At 39.5% G+C, this 27,886-nt stretch overlaps 1 protein-coding gene across 7 annotated transcripts in view; it reads left to right on the top strand.

Annotated features, from left to right (window-relative positions):
- Positions 1–27,886, top strand: part of MTUS1 (microtubule associated scaffold protein 1) — a 117,265-nt gene that overhangs the window by 59,498 nt on the left and 29,881 nt on the right. Inside the window, exon 1 of one of the 7 annotated variants that reach the window (XM_048303118.1) lies at positions 8,706–9,177. The exons of 5 other annotated variants lie outside the window; for them this stretch is intronic. In XM_048303118.1, the coding sequence (XP_048159075.1) occupies positions 9,057–9,177 (121 nt within the window). In that variant the 5' untranslated portion in view covers positions 8,706–9,056. Of the gene's footprint in view, positions 1–8,705; positions 9,178–25,595; positions 26,350–27,886 lie in introns of those variants that run through there. One more of the 7 variants, XM_048303116.1, reaches the window with a different exon arrangement.

The raw sequence follows: 27,886 nt of genomic DNA, 5'->3' as shown, positions 1-27,886 counted from the left end.
CTACTTCTATTTCCTGCCCATGTGCCCAGGAATTTGTTGCAGCAGGACTCTGATAATTGATTACAATATTAAGGTATTGACTAAGTGTCTAGCTCAGTTGTTCATGCTGCCTTTGACATTTCTTCAAGGCTGAAAAAACAGCAGGCTTTTCTAGATATGCTGTCTGATCCCTTACTTTTGATGCTGTTTCTCCATTTTCCATTCATTTACAGCAATGATGCACAGCCAGAATCTGCTTGACACGAAGCAAGTCACAACATACTGTTAGTGTGCCTGTAAAACTGGAGAGACTTGCCTGTTTGCAGCTGTTAATTTCTTGTTTGTGTTAAAACATTCACAAGGCTTCTTTTTCTGAATGCTTTGTTTTTCATGGCTGATGCTCAGTGCATCAAATAAATTTACAGGTTCTGTGGTATATTTCTTCAGCACCGGCTTTAAAGTTAAGGCAGAATTAACTTCTTGGGAATAATATGTTTTATTATACTTCTTAACTTGCTAACTTCAAGTAAGGATGTTTATGTGCACTTACTATAATGTTTTAATGTAAATATGAATAAAAATGTTGCCTCTTATGAGATGGAATTTTGAACTAGATGCAAAACTGTCTCTAAAATTCATAGTTAGTGCTGTTTCCTTTTTTCTTCAGCCCTCCCTGTAGGAGAAGGTGCCTATGTCTAATCCCTCTGTTGTATATTACAGTGCAGCGTGTGTGGATGCAGTGGGTATTCACGTCTCAGGTCTCTGTTATTGGCCAAATGTTAAGGATAAATTACAACCCAGTAATCTCTGAACCTATGTAAGCCAAGAAAAAGCAAATACCCTGTTTGGCAGTTCCAAAGGTAAAGCAATCATTTTGGGAATAAAGCATGTGAATATTTGGCTTATCCTGTTATTCCATGACCCTGAAAGGGGTCTATGGTGTATTATGGATAACCAGTTACACTTATACGTGCAGCATAAGCCCATTGGAAGGACAGCTGCTGGATACACCTGTAAAGTGTGATTTATGTCGTATCTTGTAGCACTGTGCTGGAGTATGCAGAGTGGAAATGGTTACTAGAGTCTGTAGCAGGCATGAAAACCAAAGAAGCTTTATCAAATAATGGTACATGCTCCATCATGGTTTTCTTACTCTCATAAAGAAAGGCTGTTTGTTTTAGTTCAACCCTTTTTGAGAAAATATAACACTGGAAGAGGGAAGAAATTTGGTCAGGGGGCTTACTGCAAAAGTGAGTAATAGTGCTCATCAAGCTCAAATGGAAAAATAAAGGATAAATATAACAGTCCATGAAGTTGCCCCTTGAAACAGGTTGTTAAAGATGGTGGCTGGCTCTTCCCTCTAACCCTTAGTACTGGGAGAGGATGCTTTTGCTAACAAAATACTCTGGTTCAGACAAAAGTGGGAGGCAGACTTTAAGGTTCAGTTTACCCTGCTTTCTTTCATGCTCTTAGTCATCCCTTTTGCAACTCAGAGGAAATAGTTCTTACACTGTAGATTCTTCGATAGAATAGGTTACCCTCAACATATTTGCACTTTCCATGTCTGAAAAACAAGGATTAATGTGTATCACACTGATTGTGCTTTGACAACAACAAAAAAGACTTAATATTTAAAATATGTTATACTTTATCAAAATGTGTATTTCCTTTAAAAATTAGAAAGACTGTTCTGACATCTGATGCACGTTGTTATGAATGCCAAATACTTATGTCTTCAGCTGACTGTAGCATTCAGCAAGGTATGGAAAATTACCCCTACTGATGGGGCATATCTGCTCAAGTAAATTATTAGGGCTCTGTTCCTCCTTTCGTATCTGATCAGAAGATCTTTTGGGGTTTGTTATTGATTGGGGCTTGGTGTGTATTTGCTTGTAAGGGTTTTTGCAAGTGTAGAAGAAACTGTGCAGGCAGTGGTGTTGCTTGGAGACTTGAAAAGGCCTTGATGCATATATGAATATGTATGCCCTAGCAGCCAAGAGGTCCAGGTCTTCCACATTGCAGAAGTGGGGCTTCTGACTAGCTGTAACTGGGAATTTCAATGTAGGTGTATTGGATAGACTGGATTCTCAGTCTCTGGTGTTAACAGCTTCAGCATCTGTAAATAAGTTGGGTTCATCTGTTTTTCTGTCTCTGTCCCTATCTCCAAAAGAAAAGCCAGGAAATCCTGCAGAAGAACTTAGAACACCTTTGCATGCTGTGGGATGATGCAGGTACAAGATTAGATTTTGTATTCATTTAATGTACTTAATGTTTTACACTCTGGAAATTCTGGGAGTTGAACAATGTAAATTAGTATTTTCCCTTTATCCCTTGAAAAGCAACAGAGATCAGGCTTAAACCTCTTTTTGCAGATAGTTTACTGTGGCTGGACTATTTTGTTGCCTTTCAAGCTGCAATAAAAAGCTGGCTATAGTCTTTTTTTAGATGTTTTTTTCATCCACGTGAACTATGAACTATCTGAATGACTCAATTGTCTCGTGATCTAGCCTTAGAATACCTTCAGGCTAATGCTCTTATAAACAGACAGCAAAGCTACTAAGTAGTGTAGCTACTGCATGTGAACTAACTATGAAAGCTGGCATTTGTTTTGCCATTTCTGTATAAATAAATGCAGAATTAATCTAAATGTATGTGATTTGGAATTTCTTAATAAATGTATTCATTGGGGACATATAATGATACTTATTTTGAGAAGTTAAGGGAATATCTATAAACCTGAAATAATCTTTGAAACACAATAGCTGTTGCCTTCTTGGTCAGATTTTTCCACTGTTACTAAATAAAGTACAGTACAACAGCTGGATCTAAGGATTTAATTTCTTGGGTGAGAACTAGAATGCTCCAGAAGTCTTCAAAGTGAAATGGCTGGTGCTGATGTTCGGAGAATGGCACCCTACATTAGAAGTCATCTGTTTTGAGTGGGGTTTTTTTGTTTGTTGGTTTTTATTTTTAAACAAATGGTGTTTTCCTGATGTAATATGTTTGTTAGAATAGACAATAGGATTGACAATAGGATAGACAAAAAAACCAGAGGTACATGACAACATAGTCTTAATGTAATTCCAGGTTGGTCCCTTCAGCTGGTAGGTAAGTCTATCAGTGTATTTGCATTCATGTTCCTTGTGTCCTTCTCAAACTTGATCTTCTGAAAGTTAACAATTTGGGGAGGTTGTCTGCTGTTCCGTGCTAACAATCAGCACTGTTCCCTGTGCTTTCAACAGATATTTTTACAAAAAACCAAGGAATTTACAAAAAAACCTCAAGGCTTGCTTGAGTGACATATGAGCCGTGTAATCCAAGTGGTATTTGTATTCTGTGGGCAGTTTCTTAAATCAGGGGACTGAAAATTTTGGGATTATATTTCAAATCCCAGCAATGAGGACTTGGTGTGAATTCTGTCAGTTTTCCTGTAGTGGCCGACGCTCATTCATTAAGGCCTTTTGTAGCCCAACCAAAATGATTTTCACACTACAATGTCTGTTTCTTCTGTTAATGCTTCTAAGTAAGGAGCTGTGTTCTGGATTACAAGTTAGATATTTCAGAATGTTTATTATTATTTAGTTCTGAACTTCTGTGAGAAACTTGCTCTCCAGCTCCACACATCCATACTCCAGACAACTGCTGATGCAGAAGTATGCAGGCTTTCTACAGCAGGAATATTTGTAGTTTATTTCTGTGGTGTTTATTCTTTTGTGGGGAAGAGCATCTGTGGTTCTCTTCCCTGGTATTTATTTTGATGTTTCACAATAACAAGCCACACGGGAGAACATCACAAAGCTTTGGTTTTCTCACACTTGTGTAAATATTGGATAGGCCAGCCCCTTTGTGAGTAGAGAGGGCAGTTGAAAGGGATTTCTACAGATCACATCAGCTCAGTCCAAGTGATAGAGAAAATTCCCATGTTGGGAGCTGGAGTTCATTGGACTCTGTTGGGGTGTTAAGTGGACATAATACTTGAAAGATCACTGAACTGTCTTAGAAACACGAAACTCATGGTCTTGTGTCAAAGATGGTTAAACAACTTGTACATCTGCCTTTTTTGTCTGCATGTCTGGGGTAATGGAGAGCATACAAAGCCCACAGAGGTAAGCAAAAGACTGTGAGTTATCTTGAATGTGCTTTGTGCTCTCCAGATAAACCACTAGCATGTCTTAGGGCATATACTTGCCTAAATTGACCTAATTTGCAATGCTGCTCTTTATTAGAGGGTCTCTGGGTATTGTTGTGCGGCCATGGATGAAATACACTTGCACAGTGAATCTAAATCAGTATTGTGTAAATAAATAATTAATAGATCTGTAAGCTATGGCCCTGGATTAAGCATTTATTTTTCCCCTGTTCCTTGAGGCTTGAGCTCACAAAAACTTAAGCATACACCTACCCTGTTTCTGAACTGCGGAAGTCCCTAGCAAAAAGATGGTTGCGAGTTTTTGTCACATCTGGATGGATTGTTGAAGTTCCATATTTTAGGGCATGTTACCCTAATGTTGGTGATATTGTACACTGTTGTAGAGTAGCAGCTTTGTAGGATTTTGACTGATGCAGTCGAACAAAAATGCCATTTTGAAAGGGACATCCTGAAAATGCACTTCCCTTAACTCACAAGTTAAAAATGAAATTATTCTTGCAGTGTTTTGTGGCTGTTCTCAATTGCAAAAGAGTGCAGATAATGCATGCACTGGTGCATGAGGGAGACAGATCAGCCTGATTCCTGTATCAGTTTGCCTGGGAATCCACTGCAGAATCACCTTCAGTTTGACAGGCTGCTGAATTTATAATGATTAAAAGCTTCTGTGTTCAGAAAGAAGAAATGTAAATTATTTAGGATTTTAGTTCCTGCTCCAAGGAAAGAAGATGTTTCCTTTTTTCTTCAGAAGAGGATTTGAGCTTAAAATTAGTCTTGAAGCTGCAGTTTGCATTTATTGTGGCAGCAGGTATTGTTGCTTATAGGAAGATTAGCTTTTCATACTGGAGCACTGGCTAGAGCAAGGTGATCACAGGAAAGTGGACTCGGGGCAATCATTTTCCAGAAATAAAAATGAGGACACAGATGACCCTTTGGCTCTTAGTAGGTTCCTGCTTCTTGCATCTCTCTTTGCATAAGCAATCTCCCTTCAGTTCTTCCTGAAGTAAAACATGCCAGGAAAATCCATCTGCTCTGCACTGCTCTTGCTGTTCTGTGACGTGGAGCCAAGTGTCCTTTACATGGGCTTCTTGGATCTAAATATCTAGCTCCTGATTTAGACTTATACAGCGAGACAGTTAACTGTGTTTCAGTGGCATTCTTAGTGATTGTTGGAGGAGGAAAGAGGGAAAGGGACAGCAGAAACGCAGACACGGTGGATTTGGCCTCATGACGCTGAATTGAAAGCCTACAGATGCCAGTGCACTTTGCTCCTTTTTTGTCATGTTACTAATGTTCCCAGGGAGTGGCAGATACACTAAATTTGCTGGGGTTAAAATAGGTCTGGCCCTCCATCAGTCTGATGGTGTCATCAGGTAGTGATGCATTTAGCAATCCAGACTGAATTACATGGTAACAGGATAGAGCCCCTTTGTCCATGTTGATCACCAGTTCTTCCCTTGGAGTCTGAGGGAAGCCAGCAGTAAGGTGCTAGTACATAAAATCTGTCTGTCCTTTTGTCCTCTGTATATTGCTTCCTATTTTATTCTGCTGTTTTCTGGTGCTGTTTTCTGTCGCCCTTCTCTAATGTCAGGAAAGAAAAAGACCTCTCTGTGATCCTCATGTTATGCATGAAATGTAGACAGTGCATGTTCCTGGCATGCTGTGTTAAGATCCTATGGATTACACCCTGGCTTTGTAGTCTGCCAGCACGAGGCACTAGATGACTATCGTGGGAGTACAAACAAGAGTGGAAGGTGCTGTTTTCCTGAGCTAAGGAACCATGCTAGCACATGCACGGCCACCGCAGTGGAGTACGCTGTGATGTGACACTGAGCTCTGGAAAGATTATACTGGAGGAACCTCGCTGCAAGTTAGGTCTCTCCTGGAAGCTGTTCAGACTGGCATGGGCAGTCCTCTTGCTGGCTGCTGTCAGAGCTCTCTAAGCTTTGGGTACTAGATGGCACTAGATGAGACATGCATCCATTGCTTTTCATTAGTGCTGTCAGGTCTGCTTCTGAATAATGCAGACTTGTTTCAGGTTTCTGGGGTTTAACAGAATTAAAACTAGAGGCTAGAGAGGCATTTTTGTCAAATCAGAAGGTTTTTTACAAATAATATGATGTGTCTGTTTCTTTATGGCCTATTTTCACCCAAACAAAGAGCAGGAAAGAAGAGGCAATAAAAGTATTATTTGTGTATCACTGTAAGAGGAGTTTTGGTCTTTCCTGCAAGGATTTTGATGTCCATATAGAGCTTTATCTGCTCATATTTTGTATGGTGATTCATTCCTTCCGCAGTTTGCGAACTGGTTCATTACATCATGTTTGTCCTATAGAGATTCTTTGTTCCAGCCTCTATTCCTAGGAAGGAAGTGAGGTTTCAGCAGGGTGTTCCATCTTCTCTGGTTTTACAGCTAATGAGGAGTTCTTTAGCTTTCTCCTAAGCACTATTGCAAGGATGGGGAGAAGTGGTGGGTTGTTTTTTGGATGTGTTTTGTCAGTTTGTGGTGGTTTGGAGGGTTTTTCAGCCTGATTGGACTGTTTCCACCTTTTTGAGAGCATCAAATTGGGAAGATGAGAAAATACTTACTACATAAGGCAGTTTCTCCCATGGAGAAATGTGGAAACAGAAGGCAAATAAAAGGGAGTTCTTGTAGGTGCCTTGGCAAAGGGGTAAAAACTGGTGTGGCTAGGTGCTGAATGATGTTTGAAGACTGTCTGTAAGCCCAGTCAAAATCTCAAAATGCCTTAATTAAGAAAGGATTTGACAATAATGAGCTAATATTTGATGAGATGTGCTAATGAACTGTGCATGTGTGAGTACACAAGTCTACTGTACTGTGCTGTAACAAGCCTTCTAGTTTACTGCTTAGTGTGGTTTTCAGGCATCATAATAATGCAGCCAAGAAAGGGGCAATGTCTTTGATAATAGTATTGGATTAGGAAAGAGTCTGGAACTGCAGGGTGTTGGAAAGATAGATGAACACGCATTGCTAGTGCCAAAGCTCTTCAGACGAGAAGGAATAGATGAGGTTTTATCACAGTAATGACATGCATGCCCTGCTGTGTGCAGAGGCTGCCCTGGGAACCAAACAAAAAAACCTAATTTACTGTCTTTGTGCTTATTTTGAATGGGTTTGTGTGGACTGAAGATGTATTATAGTACTTCAGAGTTGGTGTTTCATCACTGTGCTGGGAAATAAATATTTTGGTACCCCCTTTGAAAACATGCCAGGGTATTCTCACACAGTCTGCTGTGGAGGTTGGCTCGACAGGTGCTGGGCTGCAGCTCTTTTGGTCTACATACAGTGAGCATCTGCTTCACTGTCACTGCACCGGGTTCTGTGTGGTGGTAGAGACACCCGGATACAGCAACAACATGCTATTTTTAGTTCTAGCTGGTGTGCTACAAAAGCACTGTGAATTTAAAGTGTTATGCATCTTGAGCAAGTAAGACATGCTATTAAAATATAAAAACTAGATTTGTGAAGGTAAAGAGGACAGGTAAGGCACTGCTGGAATGACACCTGTCACTGTGATACTTGATTTGGCTTATACCTACTTCAGAGTAAGTTCGGTTAATTGTTTCTGGAAGTGGAAAAACTGTTCAAAGGTACAGATGTTAGACAACATTGGCTGGGGTTTGCTGAAGTGGTAGAAGTGGAGAATCAATGAAAAAGTACCTAATGTTGTTGTCTCCAAAGAGTTACAAAGTCTGTGGAGGCTAGCTCTTCAAACAACCCCAAAGAAGTATGAGCTGCCAGTATTTGTCTCCAGCACTGGCTGAGAGTATGTGGGTGGTCCCTGCTCCACTGGCTGCCTAGTAAAGCAGCTGCTGACCTCAGGAAAAGTAGTGAAATGTTTCTTTTTGCACAGGAAGGTGGCCAGTGCATGTATGTCTAGCCATGGTCTCAAATAAAAAGTGTGGCATTTTCTAATCTGTAAAAGATTTACTCCTTTATTTTCTAAATTTATTTTTGATTTAATTTTTTTACTAATGGCAGTTGACTTCACCAAAGTATATGCAAAACTTTTCAGCTCATTAAATAGCAAGAAGAAATTTTTTATATGAGGGCTAATCAAAGATGGGAAGAACATCTATTTTGTAAGAATTCCCACAACACTGCTTATTTGCCTCAGTGTTTGGGTGCCTTCAAAACCCAGCTGGCAGAGAACTGTTTTAATATGAATTAATGCCTGAGTCCTTCTCCTCTGATGATGAATGGAAGCATCTGCAGCGTTGAGCTGCCAAGCTAAGCAGAATTTCCCTTAAGCAGCTCTCAAATACTGAATTGTTCTTAGAGAATAGATGTGTCTTTGGATTTGTTAACACTTTAAATGTTAACATAATATTTGATTGAAAGAAACAGTTTTAAGAAGTGCACCCTGAAAAGATTTTTGGAGAGCAAAGCTGAAATATGCCTCCAGGAATATTCAAATAATGTTTCTTACAGTCTCCAAAGAAAAATTACATGGACTGTGACATTGCCAGATGATATATTCAGCTGGTGAGACCACCCACTTCCTCCTCCTCCTCCCTCTTCATCCTCCTCCTCCCACTTCTCCTTTTCCAGTTCCCAGCCCACGGAGTCCCATAGCAGATTGAGCATCGGTACTGTGATGCAATTCAGAGGCTGTTGGTTTTCGAAATCACTAAGTCGGTTTTATTCTGAGGGCAAGCTTTGTTTTCAGAACATCTGGTGAGGAGAAGCTGCCAGCAGCATTTACATTGTGGATATCTGCTTTTACTGATTTTTTGCTTGTCTGTGCATAAGGAGTAACAGCAAAGGAATGAAGACCTGATTATTTCTTCAAGCATGCTTTCTTTAGCAAGAATTGCTCGCTTCTGCCACTAGCAATTTAAAAACATAGTATGTGACAGTACATGGAGGCTGTTTCTTGCTTTTTTGTCTTCCCATTGCACTGAAGACATGTTATGGTCCCCGAAATTTTCCTTATCCAACATGCGCATAAGGCTGACAGCAAAGGGGTTGCTTCGAAACATTCGTCTACCTTCTGGCTACAAGAAAAGCACTGTTATATTTCATACAGGTTTGTGTATTTTTAATATAGTGATTAGAGCATGCATTGAGTGAATATCTTGTTTACTTCAACAGCATCTTATTTTTAGCGAATAAGAACTGTACTGGCCATGAAAGTTTTTGAATTTCAGACAGAAGTCTGACTTTTAAGCGAAGTAGTTTCATATTCTAAGTCTCTGCATGTGTGCTGAGCTGCTTGTTTGGAAGATGGTTTTTCTGTTTATGAAATGCAAATTGGGATTTGCTCTTTTCCATGCACAAATCCAAAATAGTATCAGGAAGTCTGTGATATTAAATATTTATCTAATAATTTTAATGATTATCTGCTGGGAGCACTGTGTTTTCTGTATCTTGATAGGGTGCAAGGGGGAAAGCAGAGAGGGAAGTGGAATGAATACAGGCTGTCTTGGTGTGGCTTTCTGTCTGTGGGAAATACTTGAATACTTACCTGTAGGTATCTCTTATCACAGATGTTGTGCTAAATACATCTTATTTGCAAGTGGAACAAACAAACTTTTGTGCCTCTTGTTTCAAGACACACCTAAAAGGTACAAAGTTTTGAGACATTGAGGACAACTCTGTGTGTGTGTTTAATTCATACACACACAAAAAACACAACAAACAAAAAAATTTACAAAATTCTCAGCTGCATCTGACCTGATTTTCATCTTCAGTGTCAGGAAAAGCAAATAAAGCAAATTTATGGAAGGGAAGGTGAGCTTTATTCCAGGACATACATGTGTCTTTTTGGGGCTGAGGGTTGGAAGTTGTTTGTTTGTTTGAGCTGAGCTATATGACATCTAGAGACCCCAAGAGCATCTTGCATGTTACATAAGTATTTTCTCCAGTGCACTATTTGTAATTTTCTTGCATTTTACTTAGAGGGGAGCAAGCAGCTGCATAAGCTAGTTTTGCAGAAGCTCTTCATTCAGGAATTTCCTCTCTCACTTGAATACCGCTCTTTCTGCTTTTATTTTTTTGGAGTTCAGTGCTACCAGTCAGCTTTCCTTATTGTCCTGTCTTTTCACATGGCAGCTTAAACCATTTGCCTTGTCATTTCTTATCCTTGCCAAAGTAAATCCAGCTTTGGAATTCTTCTGGGACAATAAATTCATTTATGAACATAATACAGGCCAACAGTACAATATAGGCTTCTGTTTGCAGGTTGCTTGCATTGGCTTTAAACTAGGATTTAAATACCTTGATGCCATAAATTCTTATGTAGAGGGTGTCTTTGTGCATGTAACTATATAAATAATGTGAAATTTCTACATAACACATACTCCAGGACCAAAAATCCTTTAAGAGAAGGTGAGGGGTGATAATGTTCAGTCTTCCAAATGTTCATTAAGTGCTACTGAAATTTGTAAAAAAAATTATTTGAAAAATAAATGTCAATGCATGTATCAAGAGAATTTTACAATTGTAAGAATCAATTTGTGGTTTAATTTCATTTGAGTGGATGTGAAAGCAAAACCTGCCCGAAGGATATCTCTGTGAAATACAACGTGTAAAATAGATTGCAAGCCCTGTGTTCTAGTTAAGGAGCAATTCATTAAATAAGAAGTGCTGAAAAGACCTTCTGTGTGTTTTCTCTATGTACAGTATGTACAGACTAATGGTACAGCATTGAAGCTTAGAGAGGTTTTTGCCTGCTTTCCCGCTTCTGCTTTACTGTCCCTGTGTCTTGTAGGAAGTCAGTATGTTAGCAGAAAGCTGACCAGTGGTTAGCTAGAGCTGAATATACCAAAAAAGTAGGGCACAGGAAAACCAGGTCATAGTCTGTCGTGGAGAATGCAAGTATGTATAGATAATACTGCGGTTTTTGAAACAGCAGAATGTATCAAAGCTTGTTAGTGATTATTTCAGGTTTGTAAAACTCAGCAACAGTATATCAGGCAATGACAGTGTATATCACAAACATAAAAGGTTATTCTTTATTGTTATTGTTAAATGCCAGGAGGAGCCATATTTAATTTTGCAGCATCTATATGACTGTCTTTCTTGAAGTGGTTTAATTTGATAAAAATGACATGTGGCTTCTTTCCAAGGTCACATAAGCAATAGGCACAATAAGTAGTAGGAAGTGTGTCAATAAATAAGGGAAGGGGTAATTGCAGAAAGGAATTTCAGGGTCCATGTAGGAATTTGAATATGTATGAGTGTTATGTAAACAATACTGAATTCCGGTTTTGATGTAGATTGCACTTCTAATAAGCATTATCATGGATTTCATTCTTTGCTCCCTTCGATCATAGCATAGATCAACTGCCTTTATGACTGAAGACCATCCTTGAGATACTTGTGGCAATTGTTGAAATGTAGAGTTTTAAAGTAATCTAGAGCACAGGTCAGGTTGGATTCTTCTGTTGCCATGTCCTGCCTGACAGTTGCAGTGCGGTAATTTGGTGAAGCTGGAACGTGAGCACTGTTGGGAGGAAGAGGATAGAACTTGTTCTTGGGTTTTCATTCTGACTCAAGGATACTTCGCAGCAGCCCGATGCAGCTTCTTCACATGGAGTGTGGGGGGACATAAAGTTGTTTACACTGCTCTTATATTACTCTAAGTTGGTCATTGCACTTAGCATTACATGGATCCTTGGGCTGGATGTGTTTGCACTACTTGCATTCTCATCCATGTGGAGGTGTTGAAGTACCTAGAGTAATTCAGATATGTTACAGCATAAGCATGCAGTCTATTCAGGGGAAGCCAAATAAAATCAGATTTTTTTCCCCCTAGGAATGGAATAAATCCAGGTGAAATTTACGTAATACTTAAAGTGTTTTTTAAGGTCTTTCAGCTTGTTGCCTTGTGTCTAACTTTGATGACTGTGTGCTCTACAGTGCTTCAAGGTTATGATACCCAGAAGTTTCTTCTCTCCTTAAATGCAGGCAGACATCAAAGTATAATTTTTCTCAGCAACTGGAAGTATACTATACCTGCATTGTTAGCTGTTTGTAATGGGTGCCCTCTTCAGCAAAACAAAATCCTGAAACCTTCAGGAAATAATTTATTTATCCATCCTGTGACTTATAAAACTTTACTTGTAGCAAGTAACTGTGAAAATCTTAACACTTCAGAATTGCATAAACATGGCAGAGGAGAGTGGGAACCACAGTCTTTCAGTGATGAAATACTATATTTGCTTCCTTTATTGAACCATTTAGGATTTTTACCAGAGTGACTAAAGTGCTCTTATGTTCTTCATGCATCAGTGGTGTGACAGAGTAAATCATCATCTCTGTGTAGGTCATCAGTTCTGTATAAACTGTGAGAGAAAGACATTCTTTTATGAATTACTCAAAATAGTAATTTTGAGTTGCTTATGTTTTCTCTTGTATAAAGATAAAAGTCCAGACAAGAAACTAGCTTTGCAAATAGATGTCAAAGGCTCTTGTGCTTTTTGTTGAGAATTTGTCAAGGTTTGTGTACTGTTTTGTCTCAAAATGTTTTCATCCAGCCCTTCTTGCTGCTTTTCCTCTTTCTTTCCTTCCCTTAAGCAAACTGCACTTGGTGCTCCTGTCTTGCTGGTGACTTCCATTGCTTACTAAACAAGTCTTTTCAGCAATACCAGTTTTAAAAATTTCCGTGCTAATAGCAAGCAAACATCATAGATATGTTTATTTGAGCAGCTGACATCTTTTTCAATAACTTCTTCCCAGAGTTGTTCTTCAGATCACATTGGGAACTATAAAATTACTTCTGTGGGTTGTAAAGCAGTGCTCTTAAAAAAGGATTCTGAAAGCCTGAGGTGTTATGAGTTGCTTAACTGTTCACACAGCTTTTTTCCCATCCCCCTAAAGAATAAGTGAAGTACTGGTTAATGTCTGCCACTGCAGTGGCATAGAAAGATACCCAACACACTGAATCCTATTAAGTATTCTAAATCTAGAAGTCTGCTGAAGAAATTTTATACAGGACAAGTATGTTAAATATTTATGTCACCCACCAAAGAAAAAAATAGTTCTGAAGTAAAGCCAGCGTATCTGTTCTGAGCAAAGGAAGTTGAATAGCTGGAAACCATTCGTCATGGAGGATTTTGAATTTAATCATGTTCCTGTTTAAATCAATGAGATTCTGCTCCTGACTTAATCTATTTAAGACTGGGTACTAAATGACCTGCCTGATGTGCCTGATTCCAGTCTTAATAGGTCATGGCTTCAGTAGACATGTACATGATAACTAAATAGCGATTTTATTTTCAGGTGTCTTGGCTCTGTGTTTTGGGGTCTGTAAGTACAGTTTGTACTGTATGCAAGTCTCATGCAATGGATGCGTTTACAGTAGCTATAAAATGAAGATAGCACTAGTATTTTCAAAGGAAATTTCAGTAGCAGAAATGATCTGCCAAACCCCCCCCAAACAACAAAAGAACTCCCCCAACCCAACAGAAAACATGCCAGAGTCAAAACAGAGTCACTTCTATGTGATGTTAACACTTAACCTGTGCATATATTTAGTGAAGTATGAAAATTAACTGAAATGAGGAGCTTTGCCCCAAAAAAATCTGGAGACAGAACAACTGGTGTGCTGCTGAAAAGCAGATGCATGGCAACTTGTGTTCTACTCCAGTGTAGCAAGTGATGTTGGATTTTGTTATTCACTTAAAGGGATTAATTATATATGGAGGATGCCTCAGGTATTTGTCAATATGAAATAGAATTGTTTATTCAAGCTCCACTTCATAGAAGAAAAGTTAATTGGAGAGTAAATATAAAGGACATAACAAATAATCTCTGTGAATACCACTGCATATTCTAAGTGTGCATTTTTTCCCACTTGATGTGTCTAATAGGGTCTGGCTGCAAGTTCTGTTGCTGTGAAGTAGGTTAGGGTTTGAAAAAGACAGGCAGCTCCACTTACACTTAAAAACTTGAATAGCTTTTAAATTGCTTCAGGGGATTTCCAGTGTGCTAAAACAAGGCTTAAACTTCTAAAAGCTGCCTCTTCCAGTTTTGCAGTTTGTGCGAATGAATCTGTTACCATGGTAGAAATGGCTTGCAGCATTAAGACAAATGAAGTATTACTACTTACTCAACCCTTCTAATCTGAACTTTCTAAAACATACAGCTGTAGGGTTTTTTTGAGGAACATACCATGGAATTTCAGTGGTAGAATGCAACATTTTGAGTATTTGCAGCCAATTGTCTCACTGTTTTGTGTTACCCTTCTTTCTTTGCTGGCACAGAAAACTCTGATGTGTGAAGGAGAATAGAGTTTCTTCCATCTCCAGTTAATTTCACTGTATGTTAAGTAATATGTAGATTGGGACTACACCTACCACTCTCATTGCCATGAGTGGCAAGAAGAGGTGATTTCCGTTTATAGAGATTTGCTAGTAATTTAATGTCACATAGTGAAGCAGCGTCCCTACTGTTTTTATTTTAAATAGTAATCTCTCAGTATTGCAATTCATAGGAGTAACCTGGGTCCAAAGGTGATGGACTTGATGTCTTTAGGGACATTGGTGTTTCAAACAGCTCTTAACTGTTTCACCCAATATCATTCTAAAACCTAACTTATTTGGAGAATTATTTGCAAGCAGACCCTATCTCTCCTGGCTTGTTTTCTAGAAAGAAATTCTGTGAAGGCTGCACTGGTCAAGCTGGCTAGCTGGCATAGTGTTGTTACAGTTAAACAGTAACAAGTTACAAGTTGTTACTGTTAACAACAAAAGAAGTTAGAGGTGTGTCACCAGCACCTTTCTAACCATGTCCACCAACAGTGGTCTTCCCCATTGCTTTTCTAGGTCATGGAGTATTGTTTCTGTTCTCTCTCCTACAGGAATGACAAAATAGCATTTGATCTTCTGGAAAATGAATGTATTGGTAGTGTAACTTACATCTTTAAATAGTGTAAAAAAAAAATCCCATATAATTTAGCTGTCCAGATACTCAGATGTGGAAATAACTCACCTTAAATAACCTGAGTTGTATCTGGACATGATGTTTCTTTACAGTTGCTATTTATGAACCTTTCATTGGTATAATATTAACTGATGTCTAGTAGTTGTAGCAAGGGCATTAATAACTCGGGGTCCTGTGTTCAACTCTTGGTTAAATTAATATTTCCTACTTCTTGTCATGATAGTAGTGTGCTGCTTGTACACTTATAGCAAGTAAAAGATCTTCCTCAGGATCCTTGGGTAAACAGTTTGTATGTGATGTTGTGGAAATACTTCTCATTAGGCAGGAAACAGAATGGCTGGGAACATCTGTGGTGAAATTCTTTTAATGAAAGCTCATCCTTTTCTCAAAGAGAAAAGTCCTTCAGTAGAAAAGTAACAGTATTACAAATAGTACTCATTAATTGCTTAACTTCTGTAATAATAATAATTTCAGACTCTCAGATACTGCTTATATCAGAAGCATCTAAGCTATTAAAAATGTTACATTTGTATTTATTACAAGAATAGAGTTTGTGCTAAGCCTTTTCAGACATTTTAAGTGGTAATACAGGATTATTGGAAATGTTTACTGCAAAAGAATAAGTGAACTTTCTTATAAAGCCAGTTGCAATTTATTCTACTCCAATTAAAACAGAAGACTAGAAAAAATTTGCTTTTCTTAGCCATAATCATGGCTGTGTTGTGTAACTAATATAATATTGCTTGCTTATTTCCACAGATATTACTGTACAATCTGCCACCTGCTTAACTCACCAAGTTAAGACATTTTTCCATTTAAAAAGATAAAAGGTCCTGATATGAAATGAGTAGCATAACCATATTAAACCTGTATTTCTTTATTTCAGGAGGGAACTCAGTTAGAATTTAAGGTCAAGGAAGGCAAGATGCATGTGTAATGTGCAGTGAATATTTTTCTTGCTGCCTTTGTTAGTGGCACAAGTAAAGGTGTTCATATTTGGAGATTCTTCTCAGGGATTAACCTCACATATGGGTTTTGGTCCTTGTGGTAAGTTGTAGGTATACCCCAGTGAATCACAGTTACCTGAGGTATCAGCTCTGCAATAAAATTTCTGTAGTCTTCTTTCCCTCCCTGCCTCCCAGCCCACCGCCCAGTTAGGCAAAAATCTGCTTGCCATCTTTGTAGTTTGTTAGCTTGTACAGAAGAGACCCAGGGGAACGTGAAGTGCAAGTGCAATGATACGCTGAGTGTTTCAAACTTCTCCACAGGAACTGCTTGGTCTCCACAGCAGGCATGACAAACAGTCACTCTTCAAGGGGAGCCCTGGTACCTGTCAGGCAGCGTTTGCCAAAATGGTCTTCAGTTGTGCAGTTTGGTTAGGAGTGCCTGGAAAGAGAATTCCTTTAGCTGCTCAGCAAGCAGCAGAAGGACTTTGTGCCTCTCAAAGGGTGGAGACATATTTTTAGCTAATGAAAGTGCTGGATGCTGCCCGTTGTTCTCTGGTTTGTTTTCAGCTTGGCAAGATGTTTTCAGATAAGCTCCAATAGGTTGCACTTAGGCTGTTCCTGAAACAATGGTGTGCAATGTCCTAGGCACGTCCCTGAGGAGGTATCTTTGCTGTTTAATTGCAGGAAAACTGCTTAACATGACAGGAAATACATAAATAGGTCCTTGATATGGTGACTGCCAAGATTTATATAAGTGCATGTTGTGTGTCTTTTGAAAATGTGGAGCTCCAGCAGCTCTTAGAGCTGGTATGAGGCACTTGAGGTGCGGTATTTTCTGTCTTGAACTTGCAGTGAAGCATGAAAGATTCAGTTCACGTGGATGATTTTAATCAGCAGCAACTGAAGTGGTTCTGTTAAGGTGCTGTTCTATTCTGTTGACCAGCAAATGGTTTTTCACTGCTAGGGTAGCTTTAAAGTACCATTTCAAGTTTAGTTTTAGCCACATGTTCAACTACGTTGGTGTTCCTTAAAACATGCTATGCTGCTGCCTCCTTAAATTCATTTTCCTGAAGTTGTGAGTTTATCTCTAATTTTGATAGCTTAAATTTTCTTTCATTCTGCAGGGACTTTACTTAATGTTAATTGTGCTGATAGGTGTAATCAAAAGGATGAAAAGCACAAGTGCTTAAACTTTAAATTAGAAAAACGACTTTCACTTGTGTGAACCAGAGCAGTGGGGGTGATTACATGCAGAAAACATTTCTGGTGCTTTAGAAAATCAGTATTGATCTAGAGTAACTCAGAGTCTTAACTGAGTTGTGAAACAATGTAGAAATAGATAATCCTTTATTTAGATACAGAAAAGTTTATTGCAATTTCCCTTATGTAATCTTGTCATACCTAGGTATTCATCTGCCAAGAAGCTAATGGTATGTCTGTGCCCTGTTGTGTGGAAATGACGGTACAGATTAACACTTTTTGTAAAGTAATTGCTTGGTTATTTTTAGTCATGGGAAAACACCAGATCTGGGACTGATCCTGAACTCGTCAAATGAGGTCAGTGTAGCTGGGGAAGAGCAGTCTGCTGGGTTGTCATTTTGAACTGTGATTAAAACCAATCAAGATGATGATTGGAGCAAAGTCATTGAGTGATACCATAGTCAACAATGTTGAAACCACCACATTAGCGTTTTCTGCATAGCCCCTGAGAGTGCTGGGACTGATTCTTGAAGGGATTTGGGAAGTTGAACAGTTACTGTAAACTTTACTTTTCTCAGTTCATTTCCAGCCTATAAACTTAATCATGCCTATATCATCACTGTTTTGGGGTTTTTTTTGTTTTTTTTTTTACACCCTTGGAAAAAATTCATGTCCTAGCATTGTCTCTGAGTTGGTTTATACTCTTCTTTATACTCAGAAATTTGTGACTTCTTTTACCTAAGTGGCTCTGTATATGCACCAAAATAGAGAATTTGGATGCTAGCTATTTGTTTTGTAACTTGAAATCGCAAACTGCGGCCATCAATTTTATGAGGAGCATGTTAGAATTGAACTTTTTTGTGATCTTTTAGTAGGTAAATTATGATTATATTGGATAACTTAGCACTGATAATAGTGCTTCCTACATGCTTAGAAGTGCTATCACTTTGCTTTTTAAAGAGCATTATCAGTGAATTTTATTATAATCTGAATTTGTTTTTAAATGGCTGTAGAGTTTCATAAACACAGGAAGCTGTGTTTCAGCTTCAGAAACACTTTTGGCACAAAGACAGTAATGCAAACTACAGGCAAGGCTCTGGAGGCTCTTTAAATTCCCACTGTCTGCCCTACTTTTTCTTCCATAATATCCTTTAGGCAGGATTTCAGTGCCATAGTTAAGTCAGTGACATTTGTTAGAGTCATATAACATCAGCTCACACTAGTGTGATTAAATAAATAGCTTCTGAGTTCAAACTAAAAACCATTCTGTCTTCTCTATCCAAGATAGGTGCAGATACTGCACAAGAAAAAATGTTGCATATTAATGTGCTAGTCTTGTGGTCAAAAATGTATTTTCCAAGTCTCTATTTGGTACAGTTGTTTTCAAGGGAAGATTATGGTCCCTTGGAAATTACTAAGCCTTACATATCCTCGTCTCTGAAGGACTTTCAGTAGCTGAGAAAAAAAAAATCAAGTTCTTGAATCTAACATTAGTCTGAGCTAATATATGTTCTGACCATTAACACTAATATGTTGGTTGTGAAGAAGGAATTGTCAATGGTGCCTGCTTCTACTTCAGCATGGCAAAGTGCAGTTCAGTCATTCAGTCAAAATTCCAAATTCATTCTGGGTTGATGGTTTGTTGGGTTTTTTTGCCTTTACTGCAGTAAAGTAGACCTCTATAGTACGTGAGCAGAAATTAGTTTGCAAACTTAAAATCTTAATTGTATATGCTGTAAGACTCCTGTTTGGAGTTCTTCTTAGTTCTTTCTTGGGTTGTTGAAGCCAAGTTTTGTATGTAGATATAGATTTTATTTATGATGGAAAAATTTAAGTCTGTGAACTTCTCTTACTTGGATTTGTAAGTAACAGTGTCTCTCCCATTTGTTTTATGTTTATCCCTAGCATAACTTAAAATGCTTGCCAGCTCTTTTGGAAGGAATCATGTTAAAAAGTAGTTGAAAAATAGTTAAGCTGTTCTCACATCTGACTTTCCAGGACATAGGATACTGCTCTGCATGTGTGAGAGCAGAAGAGAAAACTCAGCTAACCTGTTAGTATCTGTGTGAAATGTGGTGTGAAGAGAGACTAAAGTCAGTGACTTAATCTGTGTGAAATCAGGTTGGGCTTCATGTGGAAGAAAACGTATAGTGAAAAAAATGCAGCAAGGTGTTCTGTGATAAGACTTAAAACAGTTGAGCAGTGTGGTGAAATAAATGCCTTTTGTGTCTAGGTAGTATTTACAAGGAGTGATGTAAATGGTTTCTGGAGGCTTCTACCAGCCCTATATTCCTGATGTTGAGCATGGTAGGGTGGACTGCAGTATTAAAGAAGGAATGCATTCAAGCGTTGCAGCTTAAATGGCTTCCTCCTTTCTGGCAGTGTTTCAGCCATTTCACCCATGGTAACTGTGTGAGAGCTGGGATCTTCGCAAAGGCTTGAAAAGGAAGAGGGCTGTATTGACATCGTTCTGTTCTCTGGTCTTGTGTGAGGGTTTTCTACACATGTCTGGTACTAGTCTCCTTTCTGTAATTTGCACACACACTCTCTGAGTGAATCCAAGAAGGATATGGACAAACTAAGGGATCAGGATTTGTACTGGGGAGGCAGTTCATTGGATCTGGAAAGGGTTTGCCAATAGTATCAACTAATCATGGTGAGATCCCTGTCCCCAGTGACTCTGGGTCCTGATTTTGTAGACAGAAGCCGCAGAATGAAGGGGGGAAATGTGCCATATTCTGTACTTGTGATGAAGCAGTAGAGGGCACCAGACAGTAAGGAGCAACTTTTTGTACAGGAGTTAGGGAGAGAACAGACTCAGAGGACATAGGAGCAGAAGGGAGAGACACCAGTCTTCAACATCACTCCATGCTTGGTTTTTTTTTTGGAAGTTGTGTACTTCATGGATGTCAAGGCACAGCTGCAACTATAAGAAAAAGGAGAACTGCTTCACATGTTTCTTTGCCTACTCAGGGAAATACCTGAACTAGAAACTTACTGAAACATAAACCCCTTATGTAAAATAAGTATAGCTTCCAGTATATTGTAAAGTTAGGAAATTCAAAGATTTAAGGTTGCCTGTAGTGTATATGATGAACTGATGTAGCAGAATTCAGATACCTAAACTGAGGATAATACATTGAGATACAGTTCAGTCTTTAATTCAGTGCTCATTGGCCAAAGCATCAGCACACCATAATATGCTCATGCAATTACTTTCCATCTTGTCATCTTTGTCATTAAAAATGGATGACAGTGGGGTTTTTTTAAGGTGGATGAAGTAGTTTCATTAATGTAGATATGGTCAATCCCTCTCATATCAAAACACCCATACTCTAGGCTTTCTAGTACAATAAACTAGTTCTGCCATCTTCCTTTTCTTTTCCCTCAGACAGTGGTATGTAGCACTGTATGGGTAACTGACATGTGTTAGGCTTTGTCCCAGTTCAGACAAGCTAAAAAAAAAAAATCAAGCATCAATATCACCCTTGGTTATTTGGAAAATAACCAGGACAACCCTGATGCCCTGGCAGTCTAGCTGGTGCATGTTAGAATTGTTTTCTGTAGATTGCATTGCATTCCAAATTTGTTTTGTTTGTGGTCATCTCTGCATGTATGGTGGGCTTATTAGTATTTTTATCTTTGTAGTAGACATGTGACTCATATGCATGCTTTATATTCACTAGCTAGATCACACAGAATTATGCAGAATATTCTGAGGTGGAAAGGGTCACTGAGTGCAGCTCCCAAGTGAATGGCCATGGAGGGATTGAACCCACAACCTTGGCATCATTAGAACTGCTCTAACCAACTGAGCTATGAAAACTTAATTCAGTTCTACAGATTACAGTTCCTGTAAACTTGGCAAAATACATTGTGAATGCAAAGACAAAATCACTTTGTATATTAGATGTTCAAAACCCAACTAGTGTTTCTGTAAAACACACCTGTGGTACATAAGGTAAAAAATGTTATGGGAACCATGGTGCAATTTTAGAAGAACATACATACTTCTGAGATTTCCCTTTCCTTTTCATTATCGTGTGTCTAAAGATAATATCCAGTTGTGACTAGAAGTGGGGAGTGAAAAGGGATGGATTTAAAATGTTGCATTGAGGCTAGAAGTCAGTGCTGTAATAAAGTCAGTGGATGAGCATAGACACAGACTTCAGAAACAGTACTTCAAACTGAATGCCTGGAATAATATGTGATGACTCTGCACTCCCCCTTCAGGCTGTACAGCGTTTAAAAAATATGTGCTGAAAAACCTTTGTACCCCTGCAGAAAAAAAAAGGCAGAGAGATTTCTGCTGTGTGTTTTACTCCTGCTGAGTCAATTTAAGCATCTAGGTCAGGTTTCACCAGCTTGCAGTTAAATTTTGTTCAGTTCTTGCGTCATTTTTAAAAGCCTCTCTGGTGGTTGATTGGTTTATTCAGAACAACTTGAAAGGGATTTGATGGCAGCTGAAATAAGCTGGTGTTCCTGGACATGAGCTAGTGCCAGACATTAACAAAGGAAACTCAAGAGGTTACAGTAAGAGTAGAGGAAAGGGAGAGCTGCCATACTGCTTTAGGAAGCATTTAGTTGTCGTCTTGGGCTTCACATCATGTTGATGCAGGGGGAGATGCAAGATGAGAAGTGCTGTTTCTCTTCATCCAGTTGCTTTGAGACAAGACCAAAGCTAAAGAAGCTTCTGAGGTACAGCATCTTAAGCATTTCAGTTGAGCAGATTATTCAAGTACCTCTCTGAAAAATGAAGTCTCTTTGCTGTGAACTGACTGGCTCATGACTGGCATGCTTGAAGTGTGAACAGAGCAAGTTGGGACTGTCTGCACCAGCTGATATAGACAGGCCTGAGGCAGAGCTTAGAAGCAAAACATCGTTTCTTCAGGGGAGTCTGTGTTTGTACAGTTACCAGCCTGGACTCTGAGAGGCACAGCAGGAAGGTGTGTGTTCACCACTTGCCAAGATGGATGCAGGCAAAAATTACAGTTGACCAAGCTGTGGAGGGTCTGGGGGGGTTCGAAGACTTCTGTCCAAGTCCAGCCTTCCCAGGCCCTCTGCAGACACCATTAATTTAGTTTTGTGACTGCTTTCCCTGTGTCTTTGTCTGACCTGGGTTATGTTACAGCCTGGAGCAGGAGTTTTGGAAGAATTTAGGGTGGTAATTTACAGCTAGCTGAATTTCCAAATCCTCTCAAAGGTACTGTATATACTGCTACAGATTAAACCCAACAGCTTCCTTATGTACACGGATGTTCTTAAGTTGTCCTCTCCTGATGGCCATAGCTTGTCACAAGGCAAACTTTAAAATGACAGCCGTGTGATCAAATGGTCTTCCTGTTGCATTGCTCAAATAGCTTCTACACATTGTGATTGGGGGAAGGCAATATTAGAGCTGTAGAAATAGGGGTGTTTTGTGTTTGCTGGTTGGCAATTGTCTCAAAGATTTCTGTGTTTCTGTGATGGAAAAGAAATGCCTTAAAAACAAAAAATGCCCTCCAAAAAACCTCAAACATATCCCACACAAAGTAGACCAGATTTTATTTAAAAAAATGAAGTCCTTTTTAGTTCTGCCCTAGTCCTTAATGTACTTTTGGGAGGAAATCCTCGACAAAGGTTGATTCACGTTAGTCTATGAAATCAGGATTTTTTTCCTAAACAGGAGAAAATGTTAAGACACTTGGGATGCATCAAGGATAGAGACATCTTAGCTGGAGCAGAAGCTGATGTACAGCAGGTGAAGTGGGTAATTCAGAGACAATGAATTCTAGGTTGGGAAACCTGTGCATTGATAAAATGTTTTTCATCTGTCATCAGCTATCAAGTATTCCTGTTGAGAGTCAGGTTGTAAAATTCAGAGTAGCAGCAACTTCTGTGGACTTAAAATTTTCTTTGTAGTATTAACCTATGAATTTAATTTTAGGTAAGGTTTTAAAGAATCTTCCAGGGTGGAGAAAAGTAAAGGAAATATGCCTGAAATCTATGTCAAGAGGGTGATCTTTATAAATTGCCAAAGATTCTTTATGATCAATCAGCCCATCTTAGTGTAAGTGAGGAAGATACCAAACACACTGACTGCGATCTGGATAGAATTAATGTATTCATATAGTGCAAGAGACCAGTTTCCAAAGACAGGTTTTCTTCAGTGACCCGGCAATTAGGTGCACACACTTGTAGAAAGGAGGCTGTAGCTTTTGGATTTGGTGATGTTGGACAGGAATGACAATTGCAGTACCTAATTTAGTCACCTGAGCTTCGTCAGACAGGCTTTCAATGTAGCTTATAGAGAAAGGCTTCTCTCAAGCACTCACTGATGTTGTAGTTTGGATTGTGCTCTGAGTCAGTGTCTGGAGGAACCTGTTCCACTACAGAGGAACTGAGGGGTATCAGTTGGAAACTTTATTTTACCCCAACACCTTTTTTTGTGGAGTGTGTTTTGTTTTGGTTTTTTTTGTTTTGTTTTTTGTTAACTCAGCTGAAATCACTGCTTTACGTAACTATACCTTTAAAATCATAAGAAAGTGAAACTCATGTAGGATGGCACTTGAGCTATTTATCTTAGTATAAACACAGGATTCATGTTTGCTGCCTAAAGTTTTTAGGAAGATTTAGATCTTGGATGGTTACATCCATGAGTCGGGGAAAACCCTTCCTTTCACCTGTTTCCCAGCTGGATCACAACTGTTGGAACCACTTGGAAATAATTTCAGATGGATTTTGCTGTCTGACAAGGTCTTTGAAAATGGTTCACCAAGTGAGATTTTTAGGAACTACTAAAATATGGTGAAGGGTGGAATGAAGACTTATTCTGCTCACCTGAGTCACTGCAGCTGTTTATCCAGGGATGCAGAAGTACTGCTACTGCTCTTACCTGGCTCTCTTCACCTACCTAAAACTTTTGTCAAAGGTGTTACCTGGGTTGAGACTTCAGACTGGGCTTCTGCAACCTGTGTACTAGTCTTTAGTGGGTCTGTGTGAATAATAATGCTTAGGAGCTCTTGGGATAACTATTCAGCTATGAATGGGGCAAGGAGCCGAAGGGGGAAGAAACTATACCTGCGGCCTGTAGCTGTGCTGGGAAATCCCATCAGAAAGTCCATGTCTGGCCTTCTGGCAGGTGAGACAGAGACTCGGAAAAAAACTCCACCATCGACTTTGTGTTCCCCAGGGGCTGTGACAGAAAAACAGTCGGGGAGTACTTGCAAGCTGTGAGATGCTCTGTGTGGAGCGTGCATCTCTGATATCTTCCTGGTCCCATTAGTGTGCCTGGACTAGTGTAGGAGGAAAACTGGCAAGTCAGCAGTACATTTTCACTGAAGGCAGGACTCCCCAGATTGGCTTTTTGGCCAGCAGCACTGTGGTGATTTGGAAATCCTGGATCTGTGCATGCATGGGCTATTGGCATTCCTCGTGATGCTTCCCAGCCCAAAATAGTGCTGATGGTAGTTATTACAGTTTTTGATGGAATAGCATAGGTTTCTGCTCTGGGATCACCACTGCCTCTGAAAGCATCCTGGAGTCATGACAGCGCCAAAGGTGTGGTGTATAAGTTCTCCTGAGCTCCTGCTTGTGTGGTCTGACTCCTGTTCTGCTGGGTGTTGTGCCGAGTATTTGCACACCTCTTTGAAAGCAGACACTGACACCTTCTGTAGATGAAGATCTACATGGTATTGGTCATTTTTACCAAACTGAACCCAGTGATTGGGTAATTAAACAGCTGTGTAACACAACAGCTATCAGCCTGGTGTCACTAATCTACCTGTTTTCACATGGAGCCTAGGCCTATTAGGAGTTCTGTGCTTAAAAGTAAGAAGTCTTAGCTTTTACAGAGAAAAGTTAACACTCAGATCTGGTAGCTAAAAGGCTTGGCTCCCTTAACCTGTCAAAAATATCTCATTAGTCAGTTTTCCCATATTGCTGTGATAACTATTGTTTGTGGATTAGAGGGTTTCCTCAGGAACTGTGTTCTTCCAGAGATTGCCAATAGAGTACTGCTTGCTGTGTGAATAAGGAGGGCACTCAGTGGGAGTGGTGCAATGTCAAATCTGCCCACAGAGGTACTCCTGAACCCTCACTGCAAACATTAGCAGAAGGACAGGTGCATAATCACCTTGTTGAATATACAATTAAAATAACTACGCACTGTTGAACTGTTTGGCTTTCAGCTCCTGCAGGCAATTCAGGCTTCCTTTGAGCCTTTGTGTCGTAAAGGAAGGGCCACTGCGTTCTTGCGGAGTGTTTGGCTGCGTTGCAACAAACCTGGTTACTGATGCCCAGGCCTACTTTGATTGATGCACAGATCAAATGACTTTTGGGAGTGGCTTTTGGGGTGACGTCCCACGTACAATGATGTCAGCAAAAGATTTTAAAAAATTCAGGTGTGGCATAATCTGCCAATTAAACTGATTAGTGCTCTGGCTGAGTCCTGAGAAGGAGCTCTGACTACAGCCCTGCTTGTTGAAGTCTTTTATGTAGTGCCTTTGGCTCACCATGTACAAGACTTTTACTTAGTACCTTCACTGCAGGGTGCTGTAAATTGAGGTAGGATACCATACCAAGGGCTATGTGCTAGCTGGCTTGCTATCAGGGGAAATCTGATACTGGCTCACAAATGTCCCTGACTGCTTGGAACCTGTGACACTGGAAGAGGTCCTGCGACTCCTGTGGGATTGGGATGGAGTGCATCGCTGCTCTGTTGGCAGAAGTGAAAGCTAGCCAGGAGGCAATGCAGGCTGGGCAGAAGGCACTAAAGCATGATGTGGAAACATCTCAGAAGGAAATCAGAACGGTGTTAGCATTGCAGAGGAGCCAGCAGCAGGTGAAAGAAGATCTCAAAGCAGAGGTGAAGTCCAGTCACTTGGATATAAGAGCTGTGCTTGAGGAAATCCAGCGAGTGAGAGAAGAAATGGAAGCTCGATTAAATACTCAGGCTGATCTGGTCTTACTGATCAAAGAAGTGAGCACCAATTTAACATGTGTAGACAAGGCTTTCCAGAAAATGGAGGAGAGGGAGAAAGTTTTTACCAGCCTACATCTTCCCACGAGAGAAAATGTTGAGCAAGGATTTTTCTTTGAAAAATGCTTACACCAGACGCACATGGGTTTTGAAAGACCTGTGGAAGCTAACAATTTGGATGAGGAATGTGAAAAGAAGGTGCTTGGGGGTAAGACAATTGTGACTGTAAGTGTGGGGAGAGAAGTGAGGTTGTTTCTACTTGTGCTTGTCAAGAAATTATTTTGAATGCTTTTAAGAAATGTAAATTTTTTTAGAAATTTAATCTCTTGCTTAAAATAATTTCTAGTTAGTGTAGATACTACTACGCATACCTTCCTAGTACATGATATGCAGAGGAAGGCTTTGATTTGGTTCTGCAAACCAAAAAAGTGTTTTATAGATTTTTCCGGTAATACAGCAACAGTGCACAAGATAGGGAGGCTCAGGAAACCAGCAGCACAACACAAGCTCTGAGGTAGCCAGCCAGCCAAATACTGTGTCAAGTACTGGGCAGAACCCCAGCACCTAAATGTAACTTTATGGAACACACCCTGTGTACTGACAGTTGTGTATTTCTTGCTTCTGAACAGCTATTAACTAGAGAGGCAGTGTATGGGATACAGTTTGCTTCATGGAGAAGCTTGCAATGGGTTTAATGCTCTCCTCATTGAACTAGAGTCGGCTGCTGTGCCATCCGTATAATGACTGCTGAGGGAGTGAGAGGATTTGTGGACCTTTTCCAATATCCAGATCAAATCTTCTGTGTATGATTCAATGATCAAAAGGCTTAGTCTTTGCAAAATCACTGCTATTTTTTTTTCTGTACTGGTATGAAGAAGGATAGTACTTTAGGTGGTGATTCTGTCCAGTTACCATACTACATGCAGTACTTGAAAATCTGATTTTCTGTCTTGCAAAACTGAGCTTTTCAACTACATTGGGTAAAGTGGTTTTGAGCCTGTTGGAGAGGAGTCCAGAACCTAATTTAAAGGTGGAAATTGTTCTTCTTTACAAGTCTGACTGGTATAGAGGTGGCAGGTAAACAGGCCAAAGTGAGAAGGACTTGGGCTGTTAACCAATACTGTCTTTAAATTAGACTCTGTCATTGATGTGGTAGTATCAGTAATCAGACTCAGGATGCTTTTGTCTTAATGAAAGCATGGCTTTTATTTTGACACCACAGCATGCCTTCTATACAAATCTGGAAACGATCTGTCATTGCCCAGAGGTACGTAGGCCATAAATAAACATCATAGTGTCAGTGGTGTTAATCTGTAGAGGCAGTTCATGCTACAGAGGGTTCATGCTTTTCAGCATTCGAAGTGGCTGTTTCTAGCACATGTCTACGATACAATTGCCAGCAGGAATGTCATTGAGTTTCACTTCATGCATGTTTTTTGTTCTGCTTTTCTTAGTATAGTATCAAGGGCTGGCTTGGTTGGATGCTTGAATGAGCTTCTTGGAAAATACTTGGTGGTCTGGGCAGCAAGATAAAAGTAGTGGTATGAAACTGACAAAGTGATAAAGGCTGGCTGAACTCTGGAAGCAGTGGATATTTGGAGCCTTTTGTAATTGGTGGTTAGCTGCTGTATCACTGCATTTAAATGAAATTTCTTCATTAGGTGACTAACTGTGTAATGTAATTTTTTTTCCAGAGTAAAAATTTTCTGCAAACATTTGTTCAGGTTTAACACAGCTCTGTCAGG

Source organism: Corvus hawaiiensis, chromosome 5 (genome assembly GCF_020740725.1).
Source record: "Corvus hawaiiensis isolate bCorHaw1 chromosome 5, bCorHaw1.pri.cur, whole genome shotgun sequence".
NCBI classification, from domain to species: Eukaryota; Metazoa; Chordata; class Aves; order Passeriformes; family Corvidae; genus Corvus; species Corvus hawaiiensis.
The sequence above is the reverse complement of the archived record's forward strand: the minus strand, read 5'-3'. Positions and strand labels throughout refer to the sequence as shown.